We start from the raw sequence: 20852 nt of genomic DNA, 5'->3' as shown, positions 1-20852 counted from the left end.
TAATCTGGTTAATTAAAAAAAAATCACTCTATCTGTTGTATGGAGAATAGATTGTAGAAGAGGCAAAGTAGAAATGGAGACTAGTTTCAATACCATTAGAGTAATCTGGGCAAGAGGTGATGGTGGTTCAGATGATAGCAGCAAGAGCAGAGTTGGTGAAAAGTGACTTAATTTAAGATTTATTTTGAGAGTACAGGATTTGCTAATGAATGAGGTGTAGGGTATGAGGAAGAAAGAGAAATCAAGGATAACTCCTACATTTTTGTAAGCAACTGAGTGCCATTTAATAAGCTAGGGAAGACTCTAGGAAGAGCTAGCTTTGAAGATAAAGAGTTGTGTTTTATATATGTCAATCTTGAAATACCTATTAGATGTATAGCATGAGGATAACTATATTACATATATAGTATAGGGATGAAACTTAAAGTCATAAGACCAGATGAGAAAACCTAGGAGGACAGGTTGCTGGACCACCAAGGAGGTGTCAGCACTGAGTCGTAGGGAACTTTAGGCTTTAGAGGTTAAAGAAAGAAAAGGTTTGAAAACCTCTATAATTTCCTTCCCTAAACTTATATATCTTCACAGATACATTTTGAGAAGATATTATTGGAAAACCAAAGTAGCTTTTTCCTGGGAAAATATCTGATATCCCTCATGAAAATGAAATATTATTGCTAGGATTTGAGAACCAAGGTAGAAAAAATAAGCCAGAAACCTCAAATTATTTTTTAAAACATTGTCTAATGGCTCAAATGTTCCACTCTAACAGACGTCCCATCTAATCCTGTTACTGATATTAACTCAAAGCCATTATGAATACAAATGGCAGGAGAAAAGCTGAAGCTTTCACAATTTACTATTCCATCCTCCCTGGTACTCTTCTTAACAGTTGGCTTTTATTCCTGAGAAATTATATTGAATTTATAATTAATGTCTAGAATAATTTGTTTTTTCTTAAGTTTTCTTAAATTGCAAGAGTTTTCTTGAGAAAAGTTCCAAAAGAAAGTCCCAGCTAATTTTTAAAAGTTGTGAATTACAACAATGAGGAACTGTATCAACTAAGTCAATGAGCAAAGTAACCAGGCATAATTCCTCATTGTGAAGGTCACAGCTCCTTCTGTGAATGAATAGAGACAAATTTCCAAGTGCCGAAGGAAAAGTGTAGAAGGGAGCAATTCAATTTCATCAACCAGCTGGTGAGTTGCCAAACACTCAACTGTCATATTTTGTTTTGCAAGCACTCATCCAAAGTATAACCCTTCTGAAGCCAGATCTAATGGAACCATGAGGAAATGATCACTACCAGTCTTGCTGGGGCCATCTAAAATGCTTGCTGCCAGTGACAATCTAGGATGGAAATGTATGTGACAGATAATCAAGCAAATGAATACACTGCTGTGCTATTTAGAGCAGTGAGGAAATCCATGTGATAGTAGACCTAAAAGATTCTTTTATTAGTTAATGTCAGTGCAGAGTCTCAAAGGGTTAGCTTCCTCTTCAGCAAAAAAGAAAAATACCAATTTGATTTTAAATTTAGGCATAGGGGAAAGAAACTTCTGAAAATGATGCACCTTTTGTTCTAACATCTCTCTCCTTAAACAAAGAGCCGCACGCTGCTTCAATTCATTAGAAAATCAAAGGGCAAACACCTGGGAAAAAATAGAGTATCAAAGAAAAAACAGTTGAAGCTTCTGAAGACAAGTTCCATTAAAAAAAAAAGCCTACTTTCTTTTTATGAGAAAAGAGTAGGCTTGACAGACAGGGAAAACTATAGTTTTGATCCACCCTGGTTCAAGTGAGATGTTCAGATTGTTTATTTGGCATACTGATTTAAATGTGGAAAAACTCAGTTCAAGACAGTTCTGACTGAAGGATTGTACTTTTAAAGGCTCTAATAAATATATCATGGAAATTGAAGAAGAGAGGAAAGTCTTACACCTTTCTACATTCCGTGGTCCATGGTGAGAGATATTAAATTAGATGTTCGTTGAATGAATTGAGCTAAATCTACTCAGCATTTCTCTTCCTAGTCAAGCATCTTTCACAGTATATATCAAGTGCTGTTTCTTTCCATTTCTTGATGCATTTTAACACTTCTGGATTTATAAATGTTAATATTAAGTTATTTTTATGACTGGTTATCATTTCATTGTACAGAGTATTATTTACTTTTTATAACCAGAAAAATGTGTACTTTCTAAAGTGTGAATTCTATTTTGCTGGTATTAATATTGCCAAACCTATTTTCCTTTTTGTATTTTTGCTCATCCTTCCATTTCTCAACTTTCTGTGTTTTCTTAAAAAACTTTTTTTTTTGGTTATTTAAAAATATACTATATGTATATGACAGGAAATCCAAAGGTACAAAGAATACACAGTAAAAAAATAAGTTTTCCTCTCACACAGTTTTTCTCTCTGGAGCAACCACTGTTACCAGTTATTTTTCTAGAAATGATTTTTTGTGTTTACAAGCATATTATTTATATTCATCTCTCCTTTAAACAAATGATAAAACATTATGTATATTGTCTGCATCATGTATATGGTTTTACAACATATATGAGATTTTGTTCCCTATTAGTACATATAGAACTCCTTATTATTATTTTTTTAACAGTGGAATAGTATTACATGGATATACTGAAATTTTTGTAGCCATTCTTCCTTTGTCATTTTTTAAAAATTCTAGACACATTTATGCAATTAACTTTATTTCACACCTATGCAAGTTCATTTACAGGTTGAATTCCTAGAAGTAGAATCACGATAGTGGCATTTGAAGTAGAATCAATATAGTTTGAGCATTTAAAAAGTTAGAGGTATTTTAACATTGCTCTCCAATATAAAGGAGCAATATATGAGGAAGCCTTTTTAACCACATTTGCCAACACAGTGCATTGTCACATTTTTTGAATGTGGACAATCTGATAGGTGAAAAATGTATCTTGTACTTTCAATTTGCAGTCTTTCATTATGAGTAAGGTAAAGCATTATACAACTGTCTGATAGATTTATTGGGAACATCTCCACTCTATGGCTTCCTTTTCTATTCTCTTTTAATGAACAAAAGTTCTGAATTTTAATATAGTTCAATTTACCCATCTCTATCTTTATAGCTGTATATTTTTATTTCTTAGACAAAATAAAATACAAATTTGATTGTTAACTTATTTGGGTTTAGGTTATGTAGAGACTTTTTTAAGATAGACAGATGCACAAATTTCCACATATGACTTATTAAACCATTTATCTTTTCCCATTTATTCAAAATGCCATCTTTATCATATACTAAATTTCTCTGTTTCTTGTCTATTTATGATTTTTTTAGTCCTTTACTTTGATATATCTTTTCACTTTTTCATTATAGCTTCCTAATATTTTAATGTCTGATAGGCTAAGACCTATCTCATTTACATTATTTTTCTGAATTTTCTTGGCTATTCTCGCTTATTAATTTTTTCCATATAAACTTTAGAATAAACTTTTCTTGCTTAAATTTTTTTCCAGTGGTAGTTTTGTTTTAAATCTTTAGTGAAAAAGTGAAAATTGACAATTTTTGATGCCACATCTTTCCTTCCAATGACATATTATACAGTTCCCTTCTTGTATGCCCTTTAATGGTCTTTTAGTTACTTTTATATAAATCTCACTCATTTATTCTTAAGTGTTTATCATTTTTATTGCTACTATAAATGATATACTTTCTTTTATTATATATTTTAATTGGTTACTGTGTTCATATACGTGCATATATATTCATTATGCTATTGATTTCTATATATTAATTTTATACCTAGCTACCTTTCTCAATTCTTCTATTGCTTGAAATAATTTTTGGATGACTACCTTTGGCTTAAAACTATATGATTTAAAACTATTTGATTGTAGTATGTTTAGAGGTTACTGAAGTTTTTTCATCCTGCTCATCTTGGGCAGCTCAATCAGACACTTTGCTCTGATATAGTACCCGTGACTAGTTTACTCTTTTCCTTTGTACATATACTCATTTTGCTTTTCCTTTAAGTTATAGTATGGGGGTCTGGGTATTTTGTATTCTAATGACTTTCTGCACCTGAGGCAATAGCTGAGGGAATGAGTTAGGGGAGAGGTCAGTAGAGGCTGTAGTCAAGTGTGCCATTTTTCTTAGAACACCCAAATTCTGCTGTCTTTTGAGAATCTTGTTTAATGTCCTAAATCAAGATGCATCTAGTTGGGTAATTTCTCTAATTCAAGATGCAGCTACAGAGCCTTAATTTCCATTAGAGAAGATCAACACTGCTGCTTACTTTCTCCATGTTGGATTCTCCCAACAGCGAGTTCAACTACTCTGAAAAAGGTAAGACTACCAGCTCAGTGTCCTCTCTCCCAAGATTTAGTGGTATCAGTGAGAAAGAAGTCTCAGGATTTTGCCAATTACCAACACAGTTTCAGGAGGGGAATGGGAGTGGGGTAGCACCTGAGCCTTTCTAAACCTCTCTGCTACTGTTTCTTTCCTTCATCACAGTTTTTGAGTATTTGCATTGAGTTGTGCTTCATGCCTTCTTTCATCACTGTTAGCATACTTTTGTTGTTGTTCCTGATTTTCCTTATGTTTATTTTGTGAGTTATTGAAGGAGAGAATTCCTATAAGCAGATAAGATTAATCTGCTCTCATAACCTGGAAACCAGTTCTTTAGTAGCATATAGTCTGCTTGGTGGAAAACTTTGCCTATAAGCATTATTTTTATCTTCATCTTTCTATTGGTTCAGTATTTAGTCTTTCCTTATAACTGTGGGATTCATTTCATATCTATGTGTGCTGGGCAACATGCATCCCTGCCAAATCCTGTTTCTAAGAATTCCATCCGTTTACCTTCAGGTCATCTGTAATCGACACAAATGAGGAAAGGGTGGCTAATATGAGGAACGGTTGAATTACTATTAAGAATGATATCGGGACTTCCCTGGTGGCACAGTGGTTAGGAATCTGTCTGCCAATGCAGGGTACATGGGTTCGAGCCCTGGTCCGGGAAGATTCCACATGCCATGGAGCAACTAGGCCCGTGAGCCACAACTACTGAGACTGCGCTCTACAGCCTGCGAGCCACAACTACTGAGCCCATGTGCCACAATTACTGAAGCCTGTGCGCCTAGAAGCCCATGCTCCACAAGAAGAGAAGCCACCACAATGAGAAGCCCGTGCACCTCAATGAAGAGTAACCCCCCCTTGCCGCAACTAGAGAAAGCCTGCGTGCAGCAACAAAGATCCAACACAGCCAAAAATAAATTAAAAAAAGAAAAATAAAAAAAAACACAATGTGAATGTTCTTAATAAAAAAAAAAGAATGATATCAATAGCTCTGGATGTTAAGCTCAGTTTAACAATATTATATTTAACAGAGATAAATATCAATTTATAAATTTACATTAAAAGTCAGTTATTCTAAAATAGAGTGTAATATATCTGATAGCCAGTGATTCATATGAAGTATTTAACTGTCTATAATCTTGATATGAACCAACAAAAAGAGTCTTAAAAGCAACGGTAACACAATTTTATATTACATTAAATAATCAGAGTATGGAGTTCACATAAAGAACTCTATTCACCATGGTCTGCACTTACAAGCATATCAATGGATCTCTCTACGTAACTCTGTGTATTGTTATTTGGGTAGGATATTGCCAAACTTGAAAAAATTAATAGTATGGAAACAGTAAAATAAAGGGTCTGAAAATCACACTGTATCCAGAATGGTTAATAAACTGGGATTCCTTAGTCTAAAGGAGAGAGGCCTAAAAGGAGAATTGACAGTAGCCTACAAATGTATGAAGGGCTCTTCTATGAAGAGTTGTCATCATAGCTGGAAAGGGCAGAAATAAAACTGATGGGCAATTTCAAAAAACTCCAACTTTCAGCTCAATTATAGGGAAAAGAATCCAATGATTGGGGCAGTCTCCCAAGTGAATAGCTATCACCAGTGCTAAAAAGCTATTTCTTCCCAGAGCATTAAAGTAGAAGTTGAAGTCTTGGTCAAGACTTCCTCACAAAAGCCTATATATATAAGTATCAGATGGTATTTGTTATTATCTATGTATAGGTACATTTCACACACTAGGCTGGGACCACTGTCTCCCTCAAGGGCACACTGGGTCTCTATCTCCAACTTTTAGTCCCACAGTCAGGAGGTAGTCAATTAATATTTTACTAAACACATGAGTGAATGTGTGTATTTTGAGAGATTAGAATATTTGATAAATAGGAATGCTTGGACATCAAAATTATCATGATTTTTAAAAACTGGTACCACAGTTTATTCAAATGAATTGATCTGTGAAGGCTAAATTTTCCCATATGATTCAACTACTCATGAATATTCAATGAATATTTTAGGTTCCTGGGAAGCAACTGTTGAACTCTTTCTTCCTAAGACTAATGTGCTAGACTGAACAAACTATGTATGTCTTCATTCAGGACTGTAAGGCACTGACTCGCCTAGAAAAATGTGCCTCGTTTGTTTCCTTTGTTATTTTTACTCTTCCCTCTTTGTAACTGCTCTCTTTTTATTTATTTATTATTATTATTTAACATCTTTATTGGAGTATAATTGCTTTACAATGGTGTGTCAGTTTCTGCTGTATAACAAAGTGAATCAGCTATACATATACATACATCCCCATATCTCCTCCCTCTTGCGTCTCCCTCCCACCCTCCCTATCCCACCCCTCTAGGTGGTCACAAAGCACCGAACTGATCTCCCTGTGCTATGTGGCTGCTTCCCACTAGCTATCTATTGTACATTTGGTAGTGTATATATGTCCATGCCACTCTCTCACTTCATCCCAGCTTACCCTTCCCCCTCCCTCAATGTCCTCAAGTCCATTCTCTACATCTGCATCTTTATTCCTGTCCTGCCCCTAGGTTCATCAGAACCTTTTATTTTTTTTTTAGATTCCATATATATGTGTTAGCATACGGTATTTGTTTTCCTCTTTCTGACTTACTTCACTCTGTATGACAGTCTCCAGGTCCATCCACCTCACTACAAATAACTCAATTTTGTTTCTTTTTGTGGCTGAGTAATATTCCATTGTATATATGTGCCACATCTCCTTTATCCATTCATCTGTTGATGGACACTTAGGTTGCTTCCATGTCCTGGCTATTGCAAATAGAGCTGCAATGAACATTGTGGTACATGACTCTTTTTGAATTATGGTTTTCTCAGGGTATATGGCCAGTAGTGGGATTGCTGGGTCATATGGTAGTTCTATTTTTAGTTTTTTAAGGAACCTCCATACTGTTCTCCATAGCGGCTGTATCAATTTACATTCCCACCAACAGTGCAAGAGGGTTCCCTTTTCTCCACACCCTCTCCAGCATTTATTGTTTAAAGATTTTTTTGATGATGGCCATTCTGACTGGTATGAGCTGATACCTCATTGTAGTTTTGATTTGCATTTCTCTAATAATTAGTGATGTTGAGCATCCTTTCATGTGTTTGTTGGCAATCTGTATATCTTCTTTGGAGAAATGTCTATTTAGGTCTTCTGCCCATTTTTGGATTGGGTTGTTTGTTTTTTTGATATTGAGCTGCTTGTAAATTATGGAGATAAATCCTTTGTCAGTTGCTTCATTTGCAAATATTTTCTCCCATTCTGAGCATTGTCTTTTCATTTGCTCTCTGTTTAGCGTTGACTGAAAATTCTCAACCTTTCCTAATATCATCTTTATTATGAAAATTTCCTACTTACAGTGGATTTTTGGTGGGATCTCATAATTGGCTAGCCCATAGCATGTTTAAAAATTCCTAAGTTCGCTTTCTCTATGGGTATTAAAAGCGGAGATTTTTTTTTTTTAATCTTTCCTATTAACTTTTCTGTAAGGGATGATGTGTCTATCTCGTTGCAATTGAATTACGCTCAGAGACAAAGTCCATGTAGTAGTACAAGACTTCTGATTGACAGGTAATGGCATTCAGAGTCATGGTCCATGAATAAAAAATACTGCAATCTTTAGTTTTATTGGATCTCAATGTTCCAGTGAAGAAGAAGAATTTAATGTACACTGGTTGATGAGCTTGGGAACCAAAATGGATTTAGTTAGGGGACCGTGATGAATTTAGCATGAAGTCAGTGCCAGCTAGCAGAAAAGGACTGCATTACTTCAGTCTAGGTGAATGACAGTTTTCTAGGAAGGTACTTGAGAGAAAAGCCAAAAATCTTTATTTATTGTCACTCCTTTGATTTAGCACTTAGAATGCCTGGTTTAATAAATGTTTTTGAAATAAAATATTTCTTGAGTGAATGGAGGATTATTTTCTGCACATATTTGCTTCTTAAAAATATAAACAAGGAAGGAGAACACTTTAAAATTATTGGGCACTGAGATGTACCAGGTATCTCATTAAATGCTCACAATAACCAAGGCTACTTAATATGCCCATTTAACAGTTAGGGTTAAAACACTTAGATGCTGTCCATATCCTAAAATCTCTTCATGGAATTGCTTTGTTGCTGATCCTAAATTGGAAAGATTTATAGTCATAGTATTTACCACAGCAACACATTTACTTTTAAAACTTTTAAAAATAGTATACATACAAATGCATCTACATACAAAACAGAAACAGTCTCACAGACATAGAAAACAAATTTATGGTTTCCAAAGGGGAGGCGGAAGGGGGATAAATTAGGAGTATGGGATAAACAGATATCATAAAATAGACAAGCAACAAAGATTTACTGTAGAGCCCTGGGAATTATATTCAATATTGTGTAATAACCTATAATGGAATATAATCAGAAAAAAGTAACTGAATCACTTTGCTGTATACCTGAATCTAACAAAATATTATAAGTCAAGTATACTTTAATAAAAAAAAATTGAAAAAAATGCTATACAAGTAAGTATTTACCTGAGCAAATATTCACAGCTAGGTAAACAGTGTTTTCTATGTGAATTATAAAACTTTTGAATGTCAATAAACCAAACTACATCTAGTACAAGGCATTTTTTTATATCTGAAGTTTTCATGGTAAAAAATAATTTTGACTTTCAAAAAGCCATTGATCATAAATTCTGTTAAAATTCCTGAACTAGCTTTAACCAAAAAAGAAGAAAAGAAACAATGGCCAAGTGTTAACCTCAAAGGGCAAATGAGAGGTGGGGCATCATTCCTTAATTTCCAAAATGATTTAGTAAATATAATTAGTTGTTTTTACACTCCTATGATGTTATAATGTACAGAACGGTGGGGACGATAGTAGAAATATTTGTAGTTTGTTTCTTCATGAATAAAGCACTTGCTACAAGGCTCAGGAGAGAGGTTTTTTTTTTTTTTACGGATGTCATTACAAAGACGGACTAAATATCAGCTTAGAGAAAGAGCCTCCCAACCCACAAGTACATATCATTTATCCAGAAATGATCAGAAACTAACCATGTACATATTAAAGAAATTCTACAGAAAGTGCCTAGGAACAAGGTGAACTCATCAAATATGTTGTCCTTTGTCCAATTATTAAAAAAAAAAGTATTTGTTCTTTGGGAGATCAGAGAGTGGTGATTTAGTCACAATTTATTTCCAAGAAGACTATTTCCCTGGCTTAACACGTAGTTAGGCATTTTCTTTTAGACTCTGAATATTATATTTCAGTTAAACGTTGCACTACACATGCACTCAAGCATATCCCTGTTTCCTCCAAGAGAACAATTTGGGTAATTCAAAAGGACTGAAAAAATGTATCACTAAAAGGAAAATGTAGTATTTTGAGATCTCATGCCAAACAGCTGAATTGCTATTTGTGCTTATTAAGAATCATTGGGACTTCCCTGGTGGCACAGTGGTTAAGAATCCGCCTGCTGATGCAGGGCACACGGGTTCAATCCCTGGTCCAGGAGGATCCCACATGCTGCAGAGCAACTGGGCCCGTGCGCCACAACAACTGAGCCCGTGAGCCACAACCACTGAAGCCCGCGCGCCTAGAGCCTGTGCTCCGCAATGAGAGAAGCCACCGCAATGAGACGGCCATGCACTGCAAGGAAGAGTAGTCCCCACTTGCGGCAACTAGAGAAAGCCCCGCGCACAGCAGTGACGACCCAATGCAGCCAAAAATAAATAAATAAATAAAAAAATAAAACTCCCTCTGGTTTAAAAAAGAAAAGAAAAAGTGTCAAACCATTATTCAGAAAGGCCCTTCACCACAAAGAGGTCTACCTACCACGTAGAACTCAGAGCCTGGGACAGGGGACTGAATAAAGAGTAAACAGTGCCTTGCATTCAGAGACACATTTATATGTGCATTGAAAAATGAATATACATTATAATTTACCCCATGGCAAGAAAGGGGAAACGTATGGTGTCCCTTGATGCAGTAAATGGTTGGATGCCAGCAATCAAAATCACTGCATAACTGTTGTGTTCAGTTTTTACCCAGTGGTCTGGTGATCCATTTGGGTATGAAGAGCTGAATTCTGGACAACTGAAAACTTTGCTAACCTAAACATTCCCAAGTTATCATGGTCAGGTGGTAGTTGTACAACCCGTTATAGAATGCCGTCAGCAAAATTATCCATGGACAGATGGGATAAAAAGAAGAATTTCAGTGCAGGCAGTCTCTGTACTATGCTGTAAGGATGGTACACTCAATTTTCAATTAAAATCTTAGCTCATTCAAATGTTGATCGAGCACTTGTTATATACTCAATACCTGTAGCTCTAGGTCTATATACCAAAAATCAAGTTGTGAAATGGTTAATTTACCAAATGACCATCTCTGAAAACTGCCAGTTGAGTTTCTCATATCAACTCTGAGAAAGTTTACTCTGGCCACGTTAGTGTCAGAGAGAAAAAAGACCAGAACAGATGGAAGAAGAAGGACAGATGAGAGAAAAGAGTTGAGTATGCAGATATCGAGACAAGTCGTAAACTTCATTCCAGTTAGATATTTGAGAAATTGTCTGTAATATCAGAGGCATGCTAAGTTGACATTTAACCAGGCTGGACAATAAATCTGTTATGTAGGCTATTAAGAAAAAATAAAATAAAAATCCTCAATAATCTAGAAGTTGGTTTTTGACTACTTGGCCTGTTAAGCAAAGTGCTAGATGCTTCAAATACTGTTTATCCCAATCTTTTGAATGGATAGTTTCTATAAGGGGTCCATGCAAGGGTTTGCCTCATAAGGAACTCCTCTTGGCAGTAAAATCATTCAGCTTCCATCTTGGCCCTTGCTTTTTCCTCCTGCCATACTGATGAGTATGAGCTGATGAGTGATGAGCATGATCTGTCTTGGACTCTACTCCATCTCTCCACCCCAATTCCTCCCACTTGCGACACAGAGTTTGGTTGCAGACTAAACCTAGGGCTTGTACTTCCCTTTTAAGTGTTCATTAAATGCTTCAAATTTAGCACAGGCCAGGGTAGAGATCATAAACTCAGTGTCTTAAGTGTTAGACTTTGCAGCTTGTTTATCTCTTTAATTTGGGCTGTTGATATCTATCTTTTCTATGTGCTAAGGTTACTTGGATGGTCCGGTAACAAGAAAATGAACAGAAGAGGAAGAAATGAAGTATTTTAGAAGCTCTTAGAAGTGAAAGGCTGCTTCTGATTGGATTGATTAGTAATAGCTTTGTGGAGGAGATAGAATTGAACTGGCTTGACTCTTGGGGATGGATATGATGCCAAAAGGTAGTGATCACAGTGGTAAGGAAACGCATTCCAAAGGTGGGAACAGGACAAAAGCTTAGAGGCAGGAAAGTATGGCATGTGTTTAAGAAATTGTGCATAGTCCAGCTTACCTGGATAAGAAGACAGATGAATGAGAGAAGAGAGAAGAAAAGGCTGAAATCAAATTTTGTTGCTGCAGAGGGAGATCATAGAGGGTGTGAAATACAGTAACAAGAAATTTAGATTTTTACCTAGCGCCAGGGAAGAACCACTAGAGACTTTTGAGCAGGGCAGAACAATTAACAGAGCTGCGATTTTTGGAAGATTGATCTAGAAGTGTGTGGGAATGGAAGGGAGGGATTGGCAATGGATTCTATTACAGTAGATCAGACAAGACATAATGAAGATATGAACACCATAGTAATGGCGGTGGAGATTTTAAAGAGAAGACTAGTTATGTTGGAGGTAGTTTCCAAAGGACATGATGCCTGATTTAATAAAGGTGGCAAAGAAGAAAGAAGAATCAAAAGAACAGGACTTTGAACTTTTTAATCTGGATGAGTGGGACAATCTTTAACATAAATGGAGAGGACAGAAGGAAGAGCAGATTGTACTGGTGGAGGACAGGCGGTGGACGCTGACCCTGAGGAGACATCATGAGGTCAGTTTTCAACATGCTTGGAGATACTTCTGCACATGGAGGCTACTGAAATCTATGCCCAAACGAGGAAAACTAAGGAAAAATACAAACAGACATATATGCACATTTTCATAAAACATAGATTCATATATCACATAACTCAGACCTGTTAGAAACAAATTTATATAGAGCTAGAGAGAACAACACAGCTGAACATACTATATATGTGCACATACAGATGCCAGCACCAATATATTAAAAATATATGTGTGTGCGTATATACATGCCGAAATCTGAGTCAATGCATGAAAATATATATTGGCTTCATCTGAAATTGCTTAATAGTAAAAACTTTTAATTAACTTTCGAGTCTTTAATCCAAGAAATATGAATACTTACTAAAGGACTAGATTGTGTAAAATACTATGGGAAGCACTTTAAAGCACCAGAATGACTATGTGCTTTGCTGCTTTTCTTTCTTCAACTTTTAGTCAATTATGATAATAAAAAGAGTAAAAATAATTAAATACGTATTGAGAATTTCCAATTATTATCCTGAAAATAACCTTATGAATTAGATACTCAAATTACATCTATTTTGCAGACAAGGAAGGTGAGGCACAAAGAGGTTAAGACACTTACTCTAGTTTTCATACCTACTTAGAGAGATGTCCAGGAACTTCATCACTACATATGTGGCTTCTCTAGTGGTTGAATTATACACATTATAAATGGCCATTAGTATAGTGACTTTTACAGTCAGTGTGTTTTATAGTTATTTTTACTTCTTGTGCAAAGCTGAGAGCATTCTTCACTGCATTTGCAGTTCGCACTGTTACAGACTTTTATAACTGAAAAAATGTATATAACTATGAAGAAATTAAAACTGAAGATGTTTAAAAACATTTTCAAAAATAATGTAGAATTGGTGAAATGTTTTGCTAGACAAAATTTATCACTCTTTGAGTTTTTATTAAAAAATAAGGTGGTTAGGGCTTCCCTGGTGGCGCAGTGGTTGAGGGTCCACCTGCCGACGCAGGGGACACGGGTTCGTGCCCCGGTCCGGGAAGATCCCACATGCCGCGGAGCGGCTGGGCCCGTGAGCCATGGCCGCTGAGCCTGCGTGTCCGGAGCCTGTGCTCCACAACGGGAGAGGCCCGCGTACCGCAAACATAAATAAATAAATAAAATAAAATAAAAAATAAGGTGGTTAAATAAAGTCTACCTTTGGATTTAACAATGTTATGGCCTTAATATTTCCGTTCTAGAACCTGGCCTTCAACTAGCTATATTATCTGTAAGCAGCAAGAACATCTTAGAAGGCATCTCATTTCTTATATAGGTTTAGGCTTCTTTGGCTTAGGCCACAGAAACCAACAGTCCACAAGTGTTTACTTATCTAGTTCCTGAGAAATTATGACTTAAAGTGTCCTTGGGAAAGTCACTAGAAGACTTTTATTATAAACCTATTTCCTGGGAAACCACATGCACACTTCAGATTCTCTTCCTCGCATATTTCTGGTTGTTTGGCAAGTCTAAATGGATTTGCCTAATCACAACTTCCTATACATGATTAGCCATTTTTTTCTCAACTGACTGCCTGCACACAGACACCCCAGCTGCTTGCAATGACCAAATCTGTAACTGTGAGGTTAGGGAAATTTTTATATATTGTTAAGAAGAGACATTTTAAATCAGTAGTGCATATTACCCAAATATCCCTTACTGAAATGCATGGCTATAAACCATTAGCCAGATGATTCTAATTGAATATTGGGAAGGCTAGTACTGCTATACAGACAAATCACATACATCAAAGATCATCTCAGAATTCGTGATTTGTACGATAGGTGGAATAAACATAAGGGTGTAAATTGGAAAACTGTAAATTTAATTCTACCACAAATGATTTTTTTCAAGGAATCCCTTAACATTGCATCTATATAACAAAAAGGAATAACACTGTTTACCTTCTGTCCCATGTAAAAACAAATAAACAAAACCAAAAATAATCCCCAAACAAAAATGGCCTGGGGCATTAAGAATGTCTATCAAATAGATCTACTAAATGTTTATAACTGTTCAAAATAGCTAAAGTAGCCATATTCATGATTTTTATATTAAAGACTATTGGTAAAAGTGAGAAAGTCAATCATTCAGGTATTTCCCCAACTCCAGATATTTGATAAAAAATGGGAAAAATTCAGAGTATTAACAGGGTTTTCAGACAGATGTTTTCCAGTTCTGCCTCCTTTTCAGAATCTGCACAGTCTTCTCAACATGTCCAGTAGAGTCCCCATACGGGTTCCTCCACAGCCTTCCCCATCTCACAAATGGCACCCCAATCCATTAGATTGCTCTATTAGAAGGACCAATTAGAGTATGTCCAAGGGCCTCAACCTTGGACATACCCCACATCTAGATTACCAATAAGTGGCATCACTTACATCTTCACCATCCATTTTTCTCTACCTTCTCCAAGTGTCCCCTAACTGATCTCTGTTCCCACTCTTGCCCCCTTCAATGCATTTTCTTTACAGCAGCTGAGTGATCTTCTAAAAACAACAAATTTGACCATATCACATGCTGAACATGTTTCAAGAACTTCCCATTGCATTTGAAATAAAATAACAAATCTGTAAATACGGTCAACGAAGCTGTACATGATCTGGCCCCTGCTCACCTTGACAATATCATTTCGTGTCATTCACTATCTTGTCATTAAACTTCAATCACAACTGACTTCTTTCAGTTCCTGGAAGGTACGAAGATCTTTCCTACACTGGGGCCTTCATACACACATGCTTTTTACTTCTGTCTGGATGCTCTCCTCCACTCTTTGTCCAGCTAACTTCTAATTTTATTTGTATTTCAAAGTTTAGCTTAAGTGGCACTTCCTCAGGGAAGTCTTCTTTGACCCACTATTTAATTCGTGCCTCCTTAATCATGTATGCTCTGATGTTTTCTACATCAGACCATAATCTTCTTGAGCGAGAATTCTCTCTATTTTCTTTGTGAATCCTCATTGTCTGGGTCTGTGTCAAGTCCACAATAAATACTTCATAAATATTTGCTGAATCACTGAAGAACTAAATTAATGACCACATTCAGTTAGCTCTGTATTATATACTCATAATTGAGGCTAGTTAGCCCAGTTGGCGAGAGTGTTGATATTTACTATTGAGAATGCCCACATGCTCAGTGAAGGGAAGATCAGGGTCTGGAAGCACATATTAAATTTTAAATTCTCTGGAGCATTTTGGATCTCCTGATTAAGATGAATCACATCTTCCTCTTTGTTCAATTGGAATCATGGCTCAAGTTCAACCACAGAGCTGATTTCATTCTGTCTAGCATTAAAGTGAGTTGGCTTTATGTCTCTCTCTCCCATTAGAACTTTCCGATTCTCCCATTAGAAGCACATCTGATTCATCTTCATTGTCTCCACTGCATAACAGTTTCCATGGCATGAGTTAAACATTGATAGAAATTAAAAAAAAAAATATCATCATTCAAAAATAAAGAATAAAGGTGCCAAGGGAGGTTAAGACTGCAAGGTATCATCAGATTTAGTGTAGAATCCAATTTACTCTGATTCATCACGTCCTGAGTTCAAGGCACAGGGAAAGGCATCAAGGATTTAAACAATGACTAAAACAGTTTCTTTCTCTGTAAATCAGTAAGCTCTATATAGAGAAACAAATCCCCATCAGTGATCTTTGTATGGTGACAGTACAAAAAAGTATGACTGACTCAACATAAACCCAACAGGACCAACAGGCCCACAGCCCTCTAGAGGAATTTGGCAGGAGCCTGCTTTCAGGGATGTAAAATTAACTCTACCAGTTTCCTGGTTCTCCTTTCCCCAGTAGAAAAAGCCCATCACCCATCAGCTCGGTGCTTTGTGACCACCTAGAAGGGTGGTATAGGGAGAGTGGGAGGGAGGGAGACGTAAGAGGGAAGAGATAAGGGAACATATGTGTATGTATAACTGACTCACTTTGTTATAAAGCAGAAACTAACACATCATTGTAAAGCAATTATACTCCAATAAAGATATTAAAAAATAAATAAATAAACCAAAAGAAAAGCCCGTCACCCATATGCTGCATACTTTCATTGGGTTATTGCCTGGGTATTCCTGGTCGATTAATGCTCACCGGTCCCCACGTCTCACTCTCTTTGTCCCAGGGAAATTCCTGCCCCACTCCTGGCTCCAAGGAGAATATAGTTCAGACAGAAGTAAACCAGCTAGGGCCCTAATACCAAAGATAGAGATCCCCAAAAATGTGTTCCTGATAAAATTAAGGAGTTTTGGCTCTCGATTCCCTAGAACCTTTAAGTGCTCTGCTGAGCAGCTGGAGGTCATCGAGTGACTCAGCACTGGATGACCTCCTAATGGATGGTAATGCTTTGCTGAGTGCGTACGTGCCTTAAGGCTGTGCTGAATAATTGCTGTTAATTGAATTGTAGAAATATCTACGTTATTTATATATAGTATATCTTTTTAATCAAAGTAGTGGGATGCTCATTTGGTTTAACTTTAAAGCACATGGCAAATATGATTTTAGTACATGTGTAGGATAGAAGGTCTTTTCTTTCATATCACCAGACATTGTGGTATGGAAATGCTTTACTTCTTTTCTTTCCGCCTACCTCCCCCAGAATTAATTATGTGATTTTAATTCATTTGAATTTAACTCACGAGGGATCCTTGATAACTTTATTAGATTACCAAACAACTGTAGCAGAGGCTCAAAGTATATGGAGCAAACTACAAATAACATGTATATACTATATAGTTAATACTCGTTGTCAATTTGTGCCAGCCATTATTCTAATCACCTTATGTATATTGACTCGTCTGATCCTCACAAGATTTCTAGGGGCAAGTGCTATTATTACCTGCATTTTGTAGATAAGAAAATTAAGGCTCAGAGAGGTTAAGCAATTTGCCCAAGGTCAAACAGCTAGTGAGCTGCAGAGCTAGGATTCCAACTTAGGCACTTTGGCTCTGGAGTCTGCACTCAACCAGAAAGCTTTTCTGCTCACCACTTGCCAGCTATTAGTTAAATGTTTAATTCTCATAAGCCCAATGGGATGCTACCATTATGATCCCCATTTAATAAGGGGGTTGGTCTAAACAACGTCACTCTGCTTGTAAGTGGCTGAACCAGGCTTTTAAACTCAGTCCTGCCTGAGTCTTGGGTCTGAGATTTTAAATACCACCCACCACTACCTTGCAGAGAAGGTGGTGTGCTTATTTGTAAATCACATATAGTATTAGAGATTACATAGATTTTAAGGGAAAGAGAAATAATTTACTAAAAGAGTATAGTGACTCTGTATTCAAAATCTTTAAAAATATTTAAAATACTCAAGCCAATTATTTGATTTTTCTAAAACATTTGAAATACTGTTAATATTAACTGTCATCATTCTGAAGAGCAGAGCTCAAAGGACTATTCTTAAAAATTAATATAATGATTCATCTTCCTGTTTATGTGATTCCCCAGGGTAACTGCAATTACCTCAAGAGATGTGTGAACATTTCAGAAAAATAAATTTTAACTTATTTTGACTCTTGCAAGTATAAAATGCTATGTAGTACTTGAATACAACAGATAAGAGTATTATAAAATCAAAACGAATCACAAGTGTCATAAAAATATAATAATTGTTATTTCAGGATAGGCTATTTCAATTATTATTTTTCACATTACTATTTTACTAAAGGAGGGAGGTTACCATTTACATTTGAAAAGTTAGAAAAGTATTAACATGCCGGTTAAGTCATGATGATCCGGTAAGATTAAAAATTTATAGAAAAATGTAGATGGTTGTTGTTGTTATTGTTTATAAGAAAATTTCCTCAGAAATCTATCCTTTCCTTCTCTAAGTTCATATTTACAGTAGTGGTTTCTTTTACTCTACGCAAAAACCTACCATTATCATAGGATTTCAAAACTCATGGTAAGCGCTGACTATCAGACAATAGAAGAATGGACTACATAGGTGGGTTATGGCATAACCTTAGCCAAATAGGTTGTCACTGGTGTTCTATTGTGAGTTATTTATGTGTCTATTACCTTTAGGCCCTTTGAACAGCTTGATTTCCACAACAGTCTCCAAAATGGGTCGTCTTCTACGCACGTACAGCCGAACGATAGACCCTGCTTCTTTGAGCGCTTCCACTGCTTTACTGTGGGAAACCTCTGACACATCCACCTCGTTCACCCGTAAGATACAATCATTGACCCTGAAAGAAAGGAAAAGAGGCAAAGGTCAGGAGTGGCTAAGAGAATTTCTGAAAGAATCGTATGAGTATCTAACCTTAAGATGTGGGGAGGCAAAAGGTATAGGCAATTTAAAAATATTTATACTTGGAAGAAATACTTCAAATGAAGGAAATCGAGAAAACCTTGAACTCCTCAGCCTTCACAGTTTTCCCAACATTGACCACCCTACTGGTCAGGTCCCATACTGAACTCCAGTCCACTCTGACTGGGACTGCATCACATAGGGGGCAGTTAGAAGGACACATATTTTAAGGTCTCTGTCAGTCACATCAGCATTTTGATTGGTTTTAATTGCCTTAACTGAGGGTTACAATTTGAGTGGTTCTCAGAACTTATTCCCACAGACTATATAGACATAGCAAATGTAACTTTATAAATTAGTTTTTCTTGAATTTTTAATTTACTAGCTATAAAAGTAATATATAATCATTTTAGAAAATCTGAAAAATATAACACACAGAAAGAAAAAAATATATACATGATTCAATCATCTGAAATAATGTTAGCTTTCTGGCAAATTATCTTCCAGTGTTTTTTTTTCCCCTTCAAATTCATTTCACGATATTACAGGGATTAAAGTCAAGATCTCACAAAATTCAAATAAAATCTCAATCCTTGCCCTAGGTACTTTCTTTAAAAACTAAGAATTATGACATGGCCTACATTAGACTTTTCCTTTTTGCCTTTTTTTTCATGGGAAGGAACAAGCTGACTTTTCCATTAAGCTTTCTAGATACTTTATAGTTCATAGTGGCCATGAACTGTAAATCTCTTTTATATTCACGATAATAATTAGTGAGAATATTAATAATGGTTAAGGGTGTCAGACTTGAGATTAGAAGGAGTTCTTCCCCTCACTCCACAGATCCATTCTCGTGTTCCCCATCCCAGTTCGCTGTGTTGTTCGGAGTAAGAAATAAGGGGCTACCCCTGCTTCACCCCTCCTCCCACCACCCATTTGGCTCCACCTGCAAAGTACATCTACAGTCCATCCAGGTTCCTCATCTCCAGTGCTACCCCGTTGGCTGAAGTCAACATCATCACCTGAACTACTTCCACAGCCTCCTACCTAGTCTCTCTGATCCTCTCTTGTCACCTTCCTACTCATTCTCCACAGTGCCCAGGATAAAGTGGACATGGTTGGTTGCTTAACCCCCTTCCATTCCATTCCCCACTTCCTTCTTCCAAACAGTGCCTGATTTTGTTCAGGTGATCTATTCTTCAGCAAATTTTTGTTAAATGAACGAAAGAGCAAGTCTAAGTTCAATTATTGGGCCCTCTATTTCCTAAGTTTGTAAACATTGATAATTTTTTTAACTTCTCTAAGCCTCCACAGTCTCATCTGTAAAATAGATATAATATTAATGCCTACGATAAAGACTTTGGGGAAGATTAAATGTGGTAATGTCCATATAAGTCCTTAGCACAGACCCCAGTATGTAATAAGCACCTAATAAATGGTTGTTATTGGTAGCAGTGCACAATTTGTTGATTTGCAATATTCTTAACTATTGGATTCCTTCCATAGTCTTGTGGAATAGGATCTATTACCCATATTACACAGATAAGAGTTGTTCCAAGTGGTTAAGTTCTTTGTCTAAAGCTGTCAGCAATTTGATTAGAGATTGGATATGATCCTAGGTCTTATTTCAAAATTTGTTCTTTCCTCTTAGGACACATACGTCTAATGTGATGAATAGTTTCATGTATGTTGTGCGCATCAATTTAAAATTGTAACACGGTAGTGGAAATATATAAAAAGTATGGGAAGAATTTTCCTATCTTTTTTGTTCATAACTTTTCTATATGTATTTGCGGAACTGCGTGATAGGAACTCTTGGCTCAATGAGAACCCTGATTAGCTTCAAATTCTTGAGCTAGAACAATTTCACTTACAAAGATTCAGTGGTGTCATTTCATCATAACAGATGCTATGGCTTTAATAGGTTTATACAGACATTTCCTCTCTGACTGACTAAAAAAAATCATGGAAAACTACCAATTAAAATAGTTTTGAGAATGTAGGCATCACGGGTGCCAGCCGCCCTGCAGCAGCTGGTCCTTTGAGAGTGGGTAATTTTGTCATCTCATGATAATGCAAAAACATAATGTTTACCATCACCCTATGCTCAGCATACTAATCATATATTAAAACACTGCTTTCCATAGAAGGGTGTGGCTGACATTCTGGATGCTCTATCTATTCAAACTCTACTAAATTTTTTCCTTTTGTATACACTGGAATCCTTAATTGTCAAATGC

General features: G+C 36.3%; 1 protein-coding gene across 14 annotated transcripts in view; it reads right to left on the bottom strand.

Moving 5' to 3' along the window:
* Positions 1-20852, bottom strand: part of DLG2 (discs large MAGUK scaffold protein 2) — a 929335-nt gene that overhangs the window by 565974 nt on the left and 342509 nt on the right. For all 14 annotated transcript variants that reach the window (XR_009520377.1, XM_060018173.2, XM_060018175.2 and 11 more), the window contains exon 5: positions 18381-18550. Coding sequence is in view for 13 of the 14 variants with exons in the window: in XM_060018173.2 (XP_059874156.1) it covers positions 18381-18550 (170 nt within the window). In the remaining variant the exon portion in view is untranslated. The remainder of the gene's footprint in view (positions 1-18380; positions 18551-20852) is intronic.

This window comes from Delphinus delphis, chromosome 8 (genome assembly GCF_949987515.2).
Source record: "Delphinus delphis chromosome 8, mDelDel1.2, whole genome shotgun sequence".
NCBI lineage: Eukaryota > Metazoa > Chordata > Mammalia > Artiodactyla > Delphinidae > Delphinus > Delphinus delphis.
Note: the sequence above shows the minus strand (reverse complement) of the source record. Positions and strands in the feature narration are given on the sequence as shown.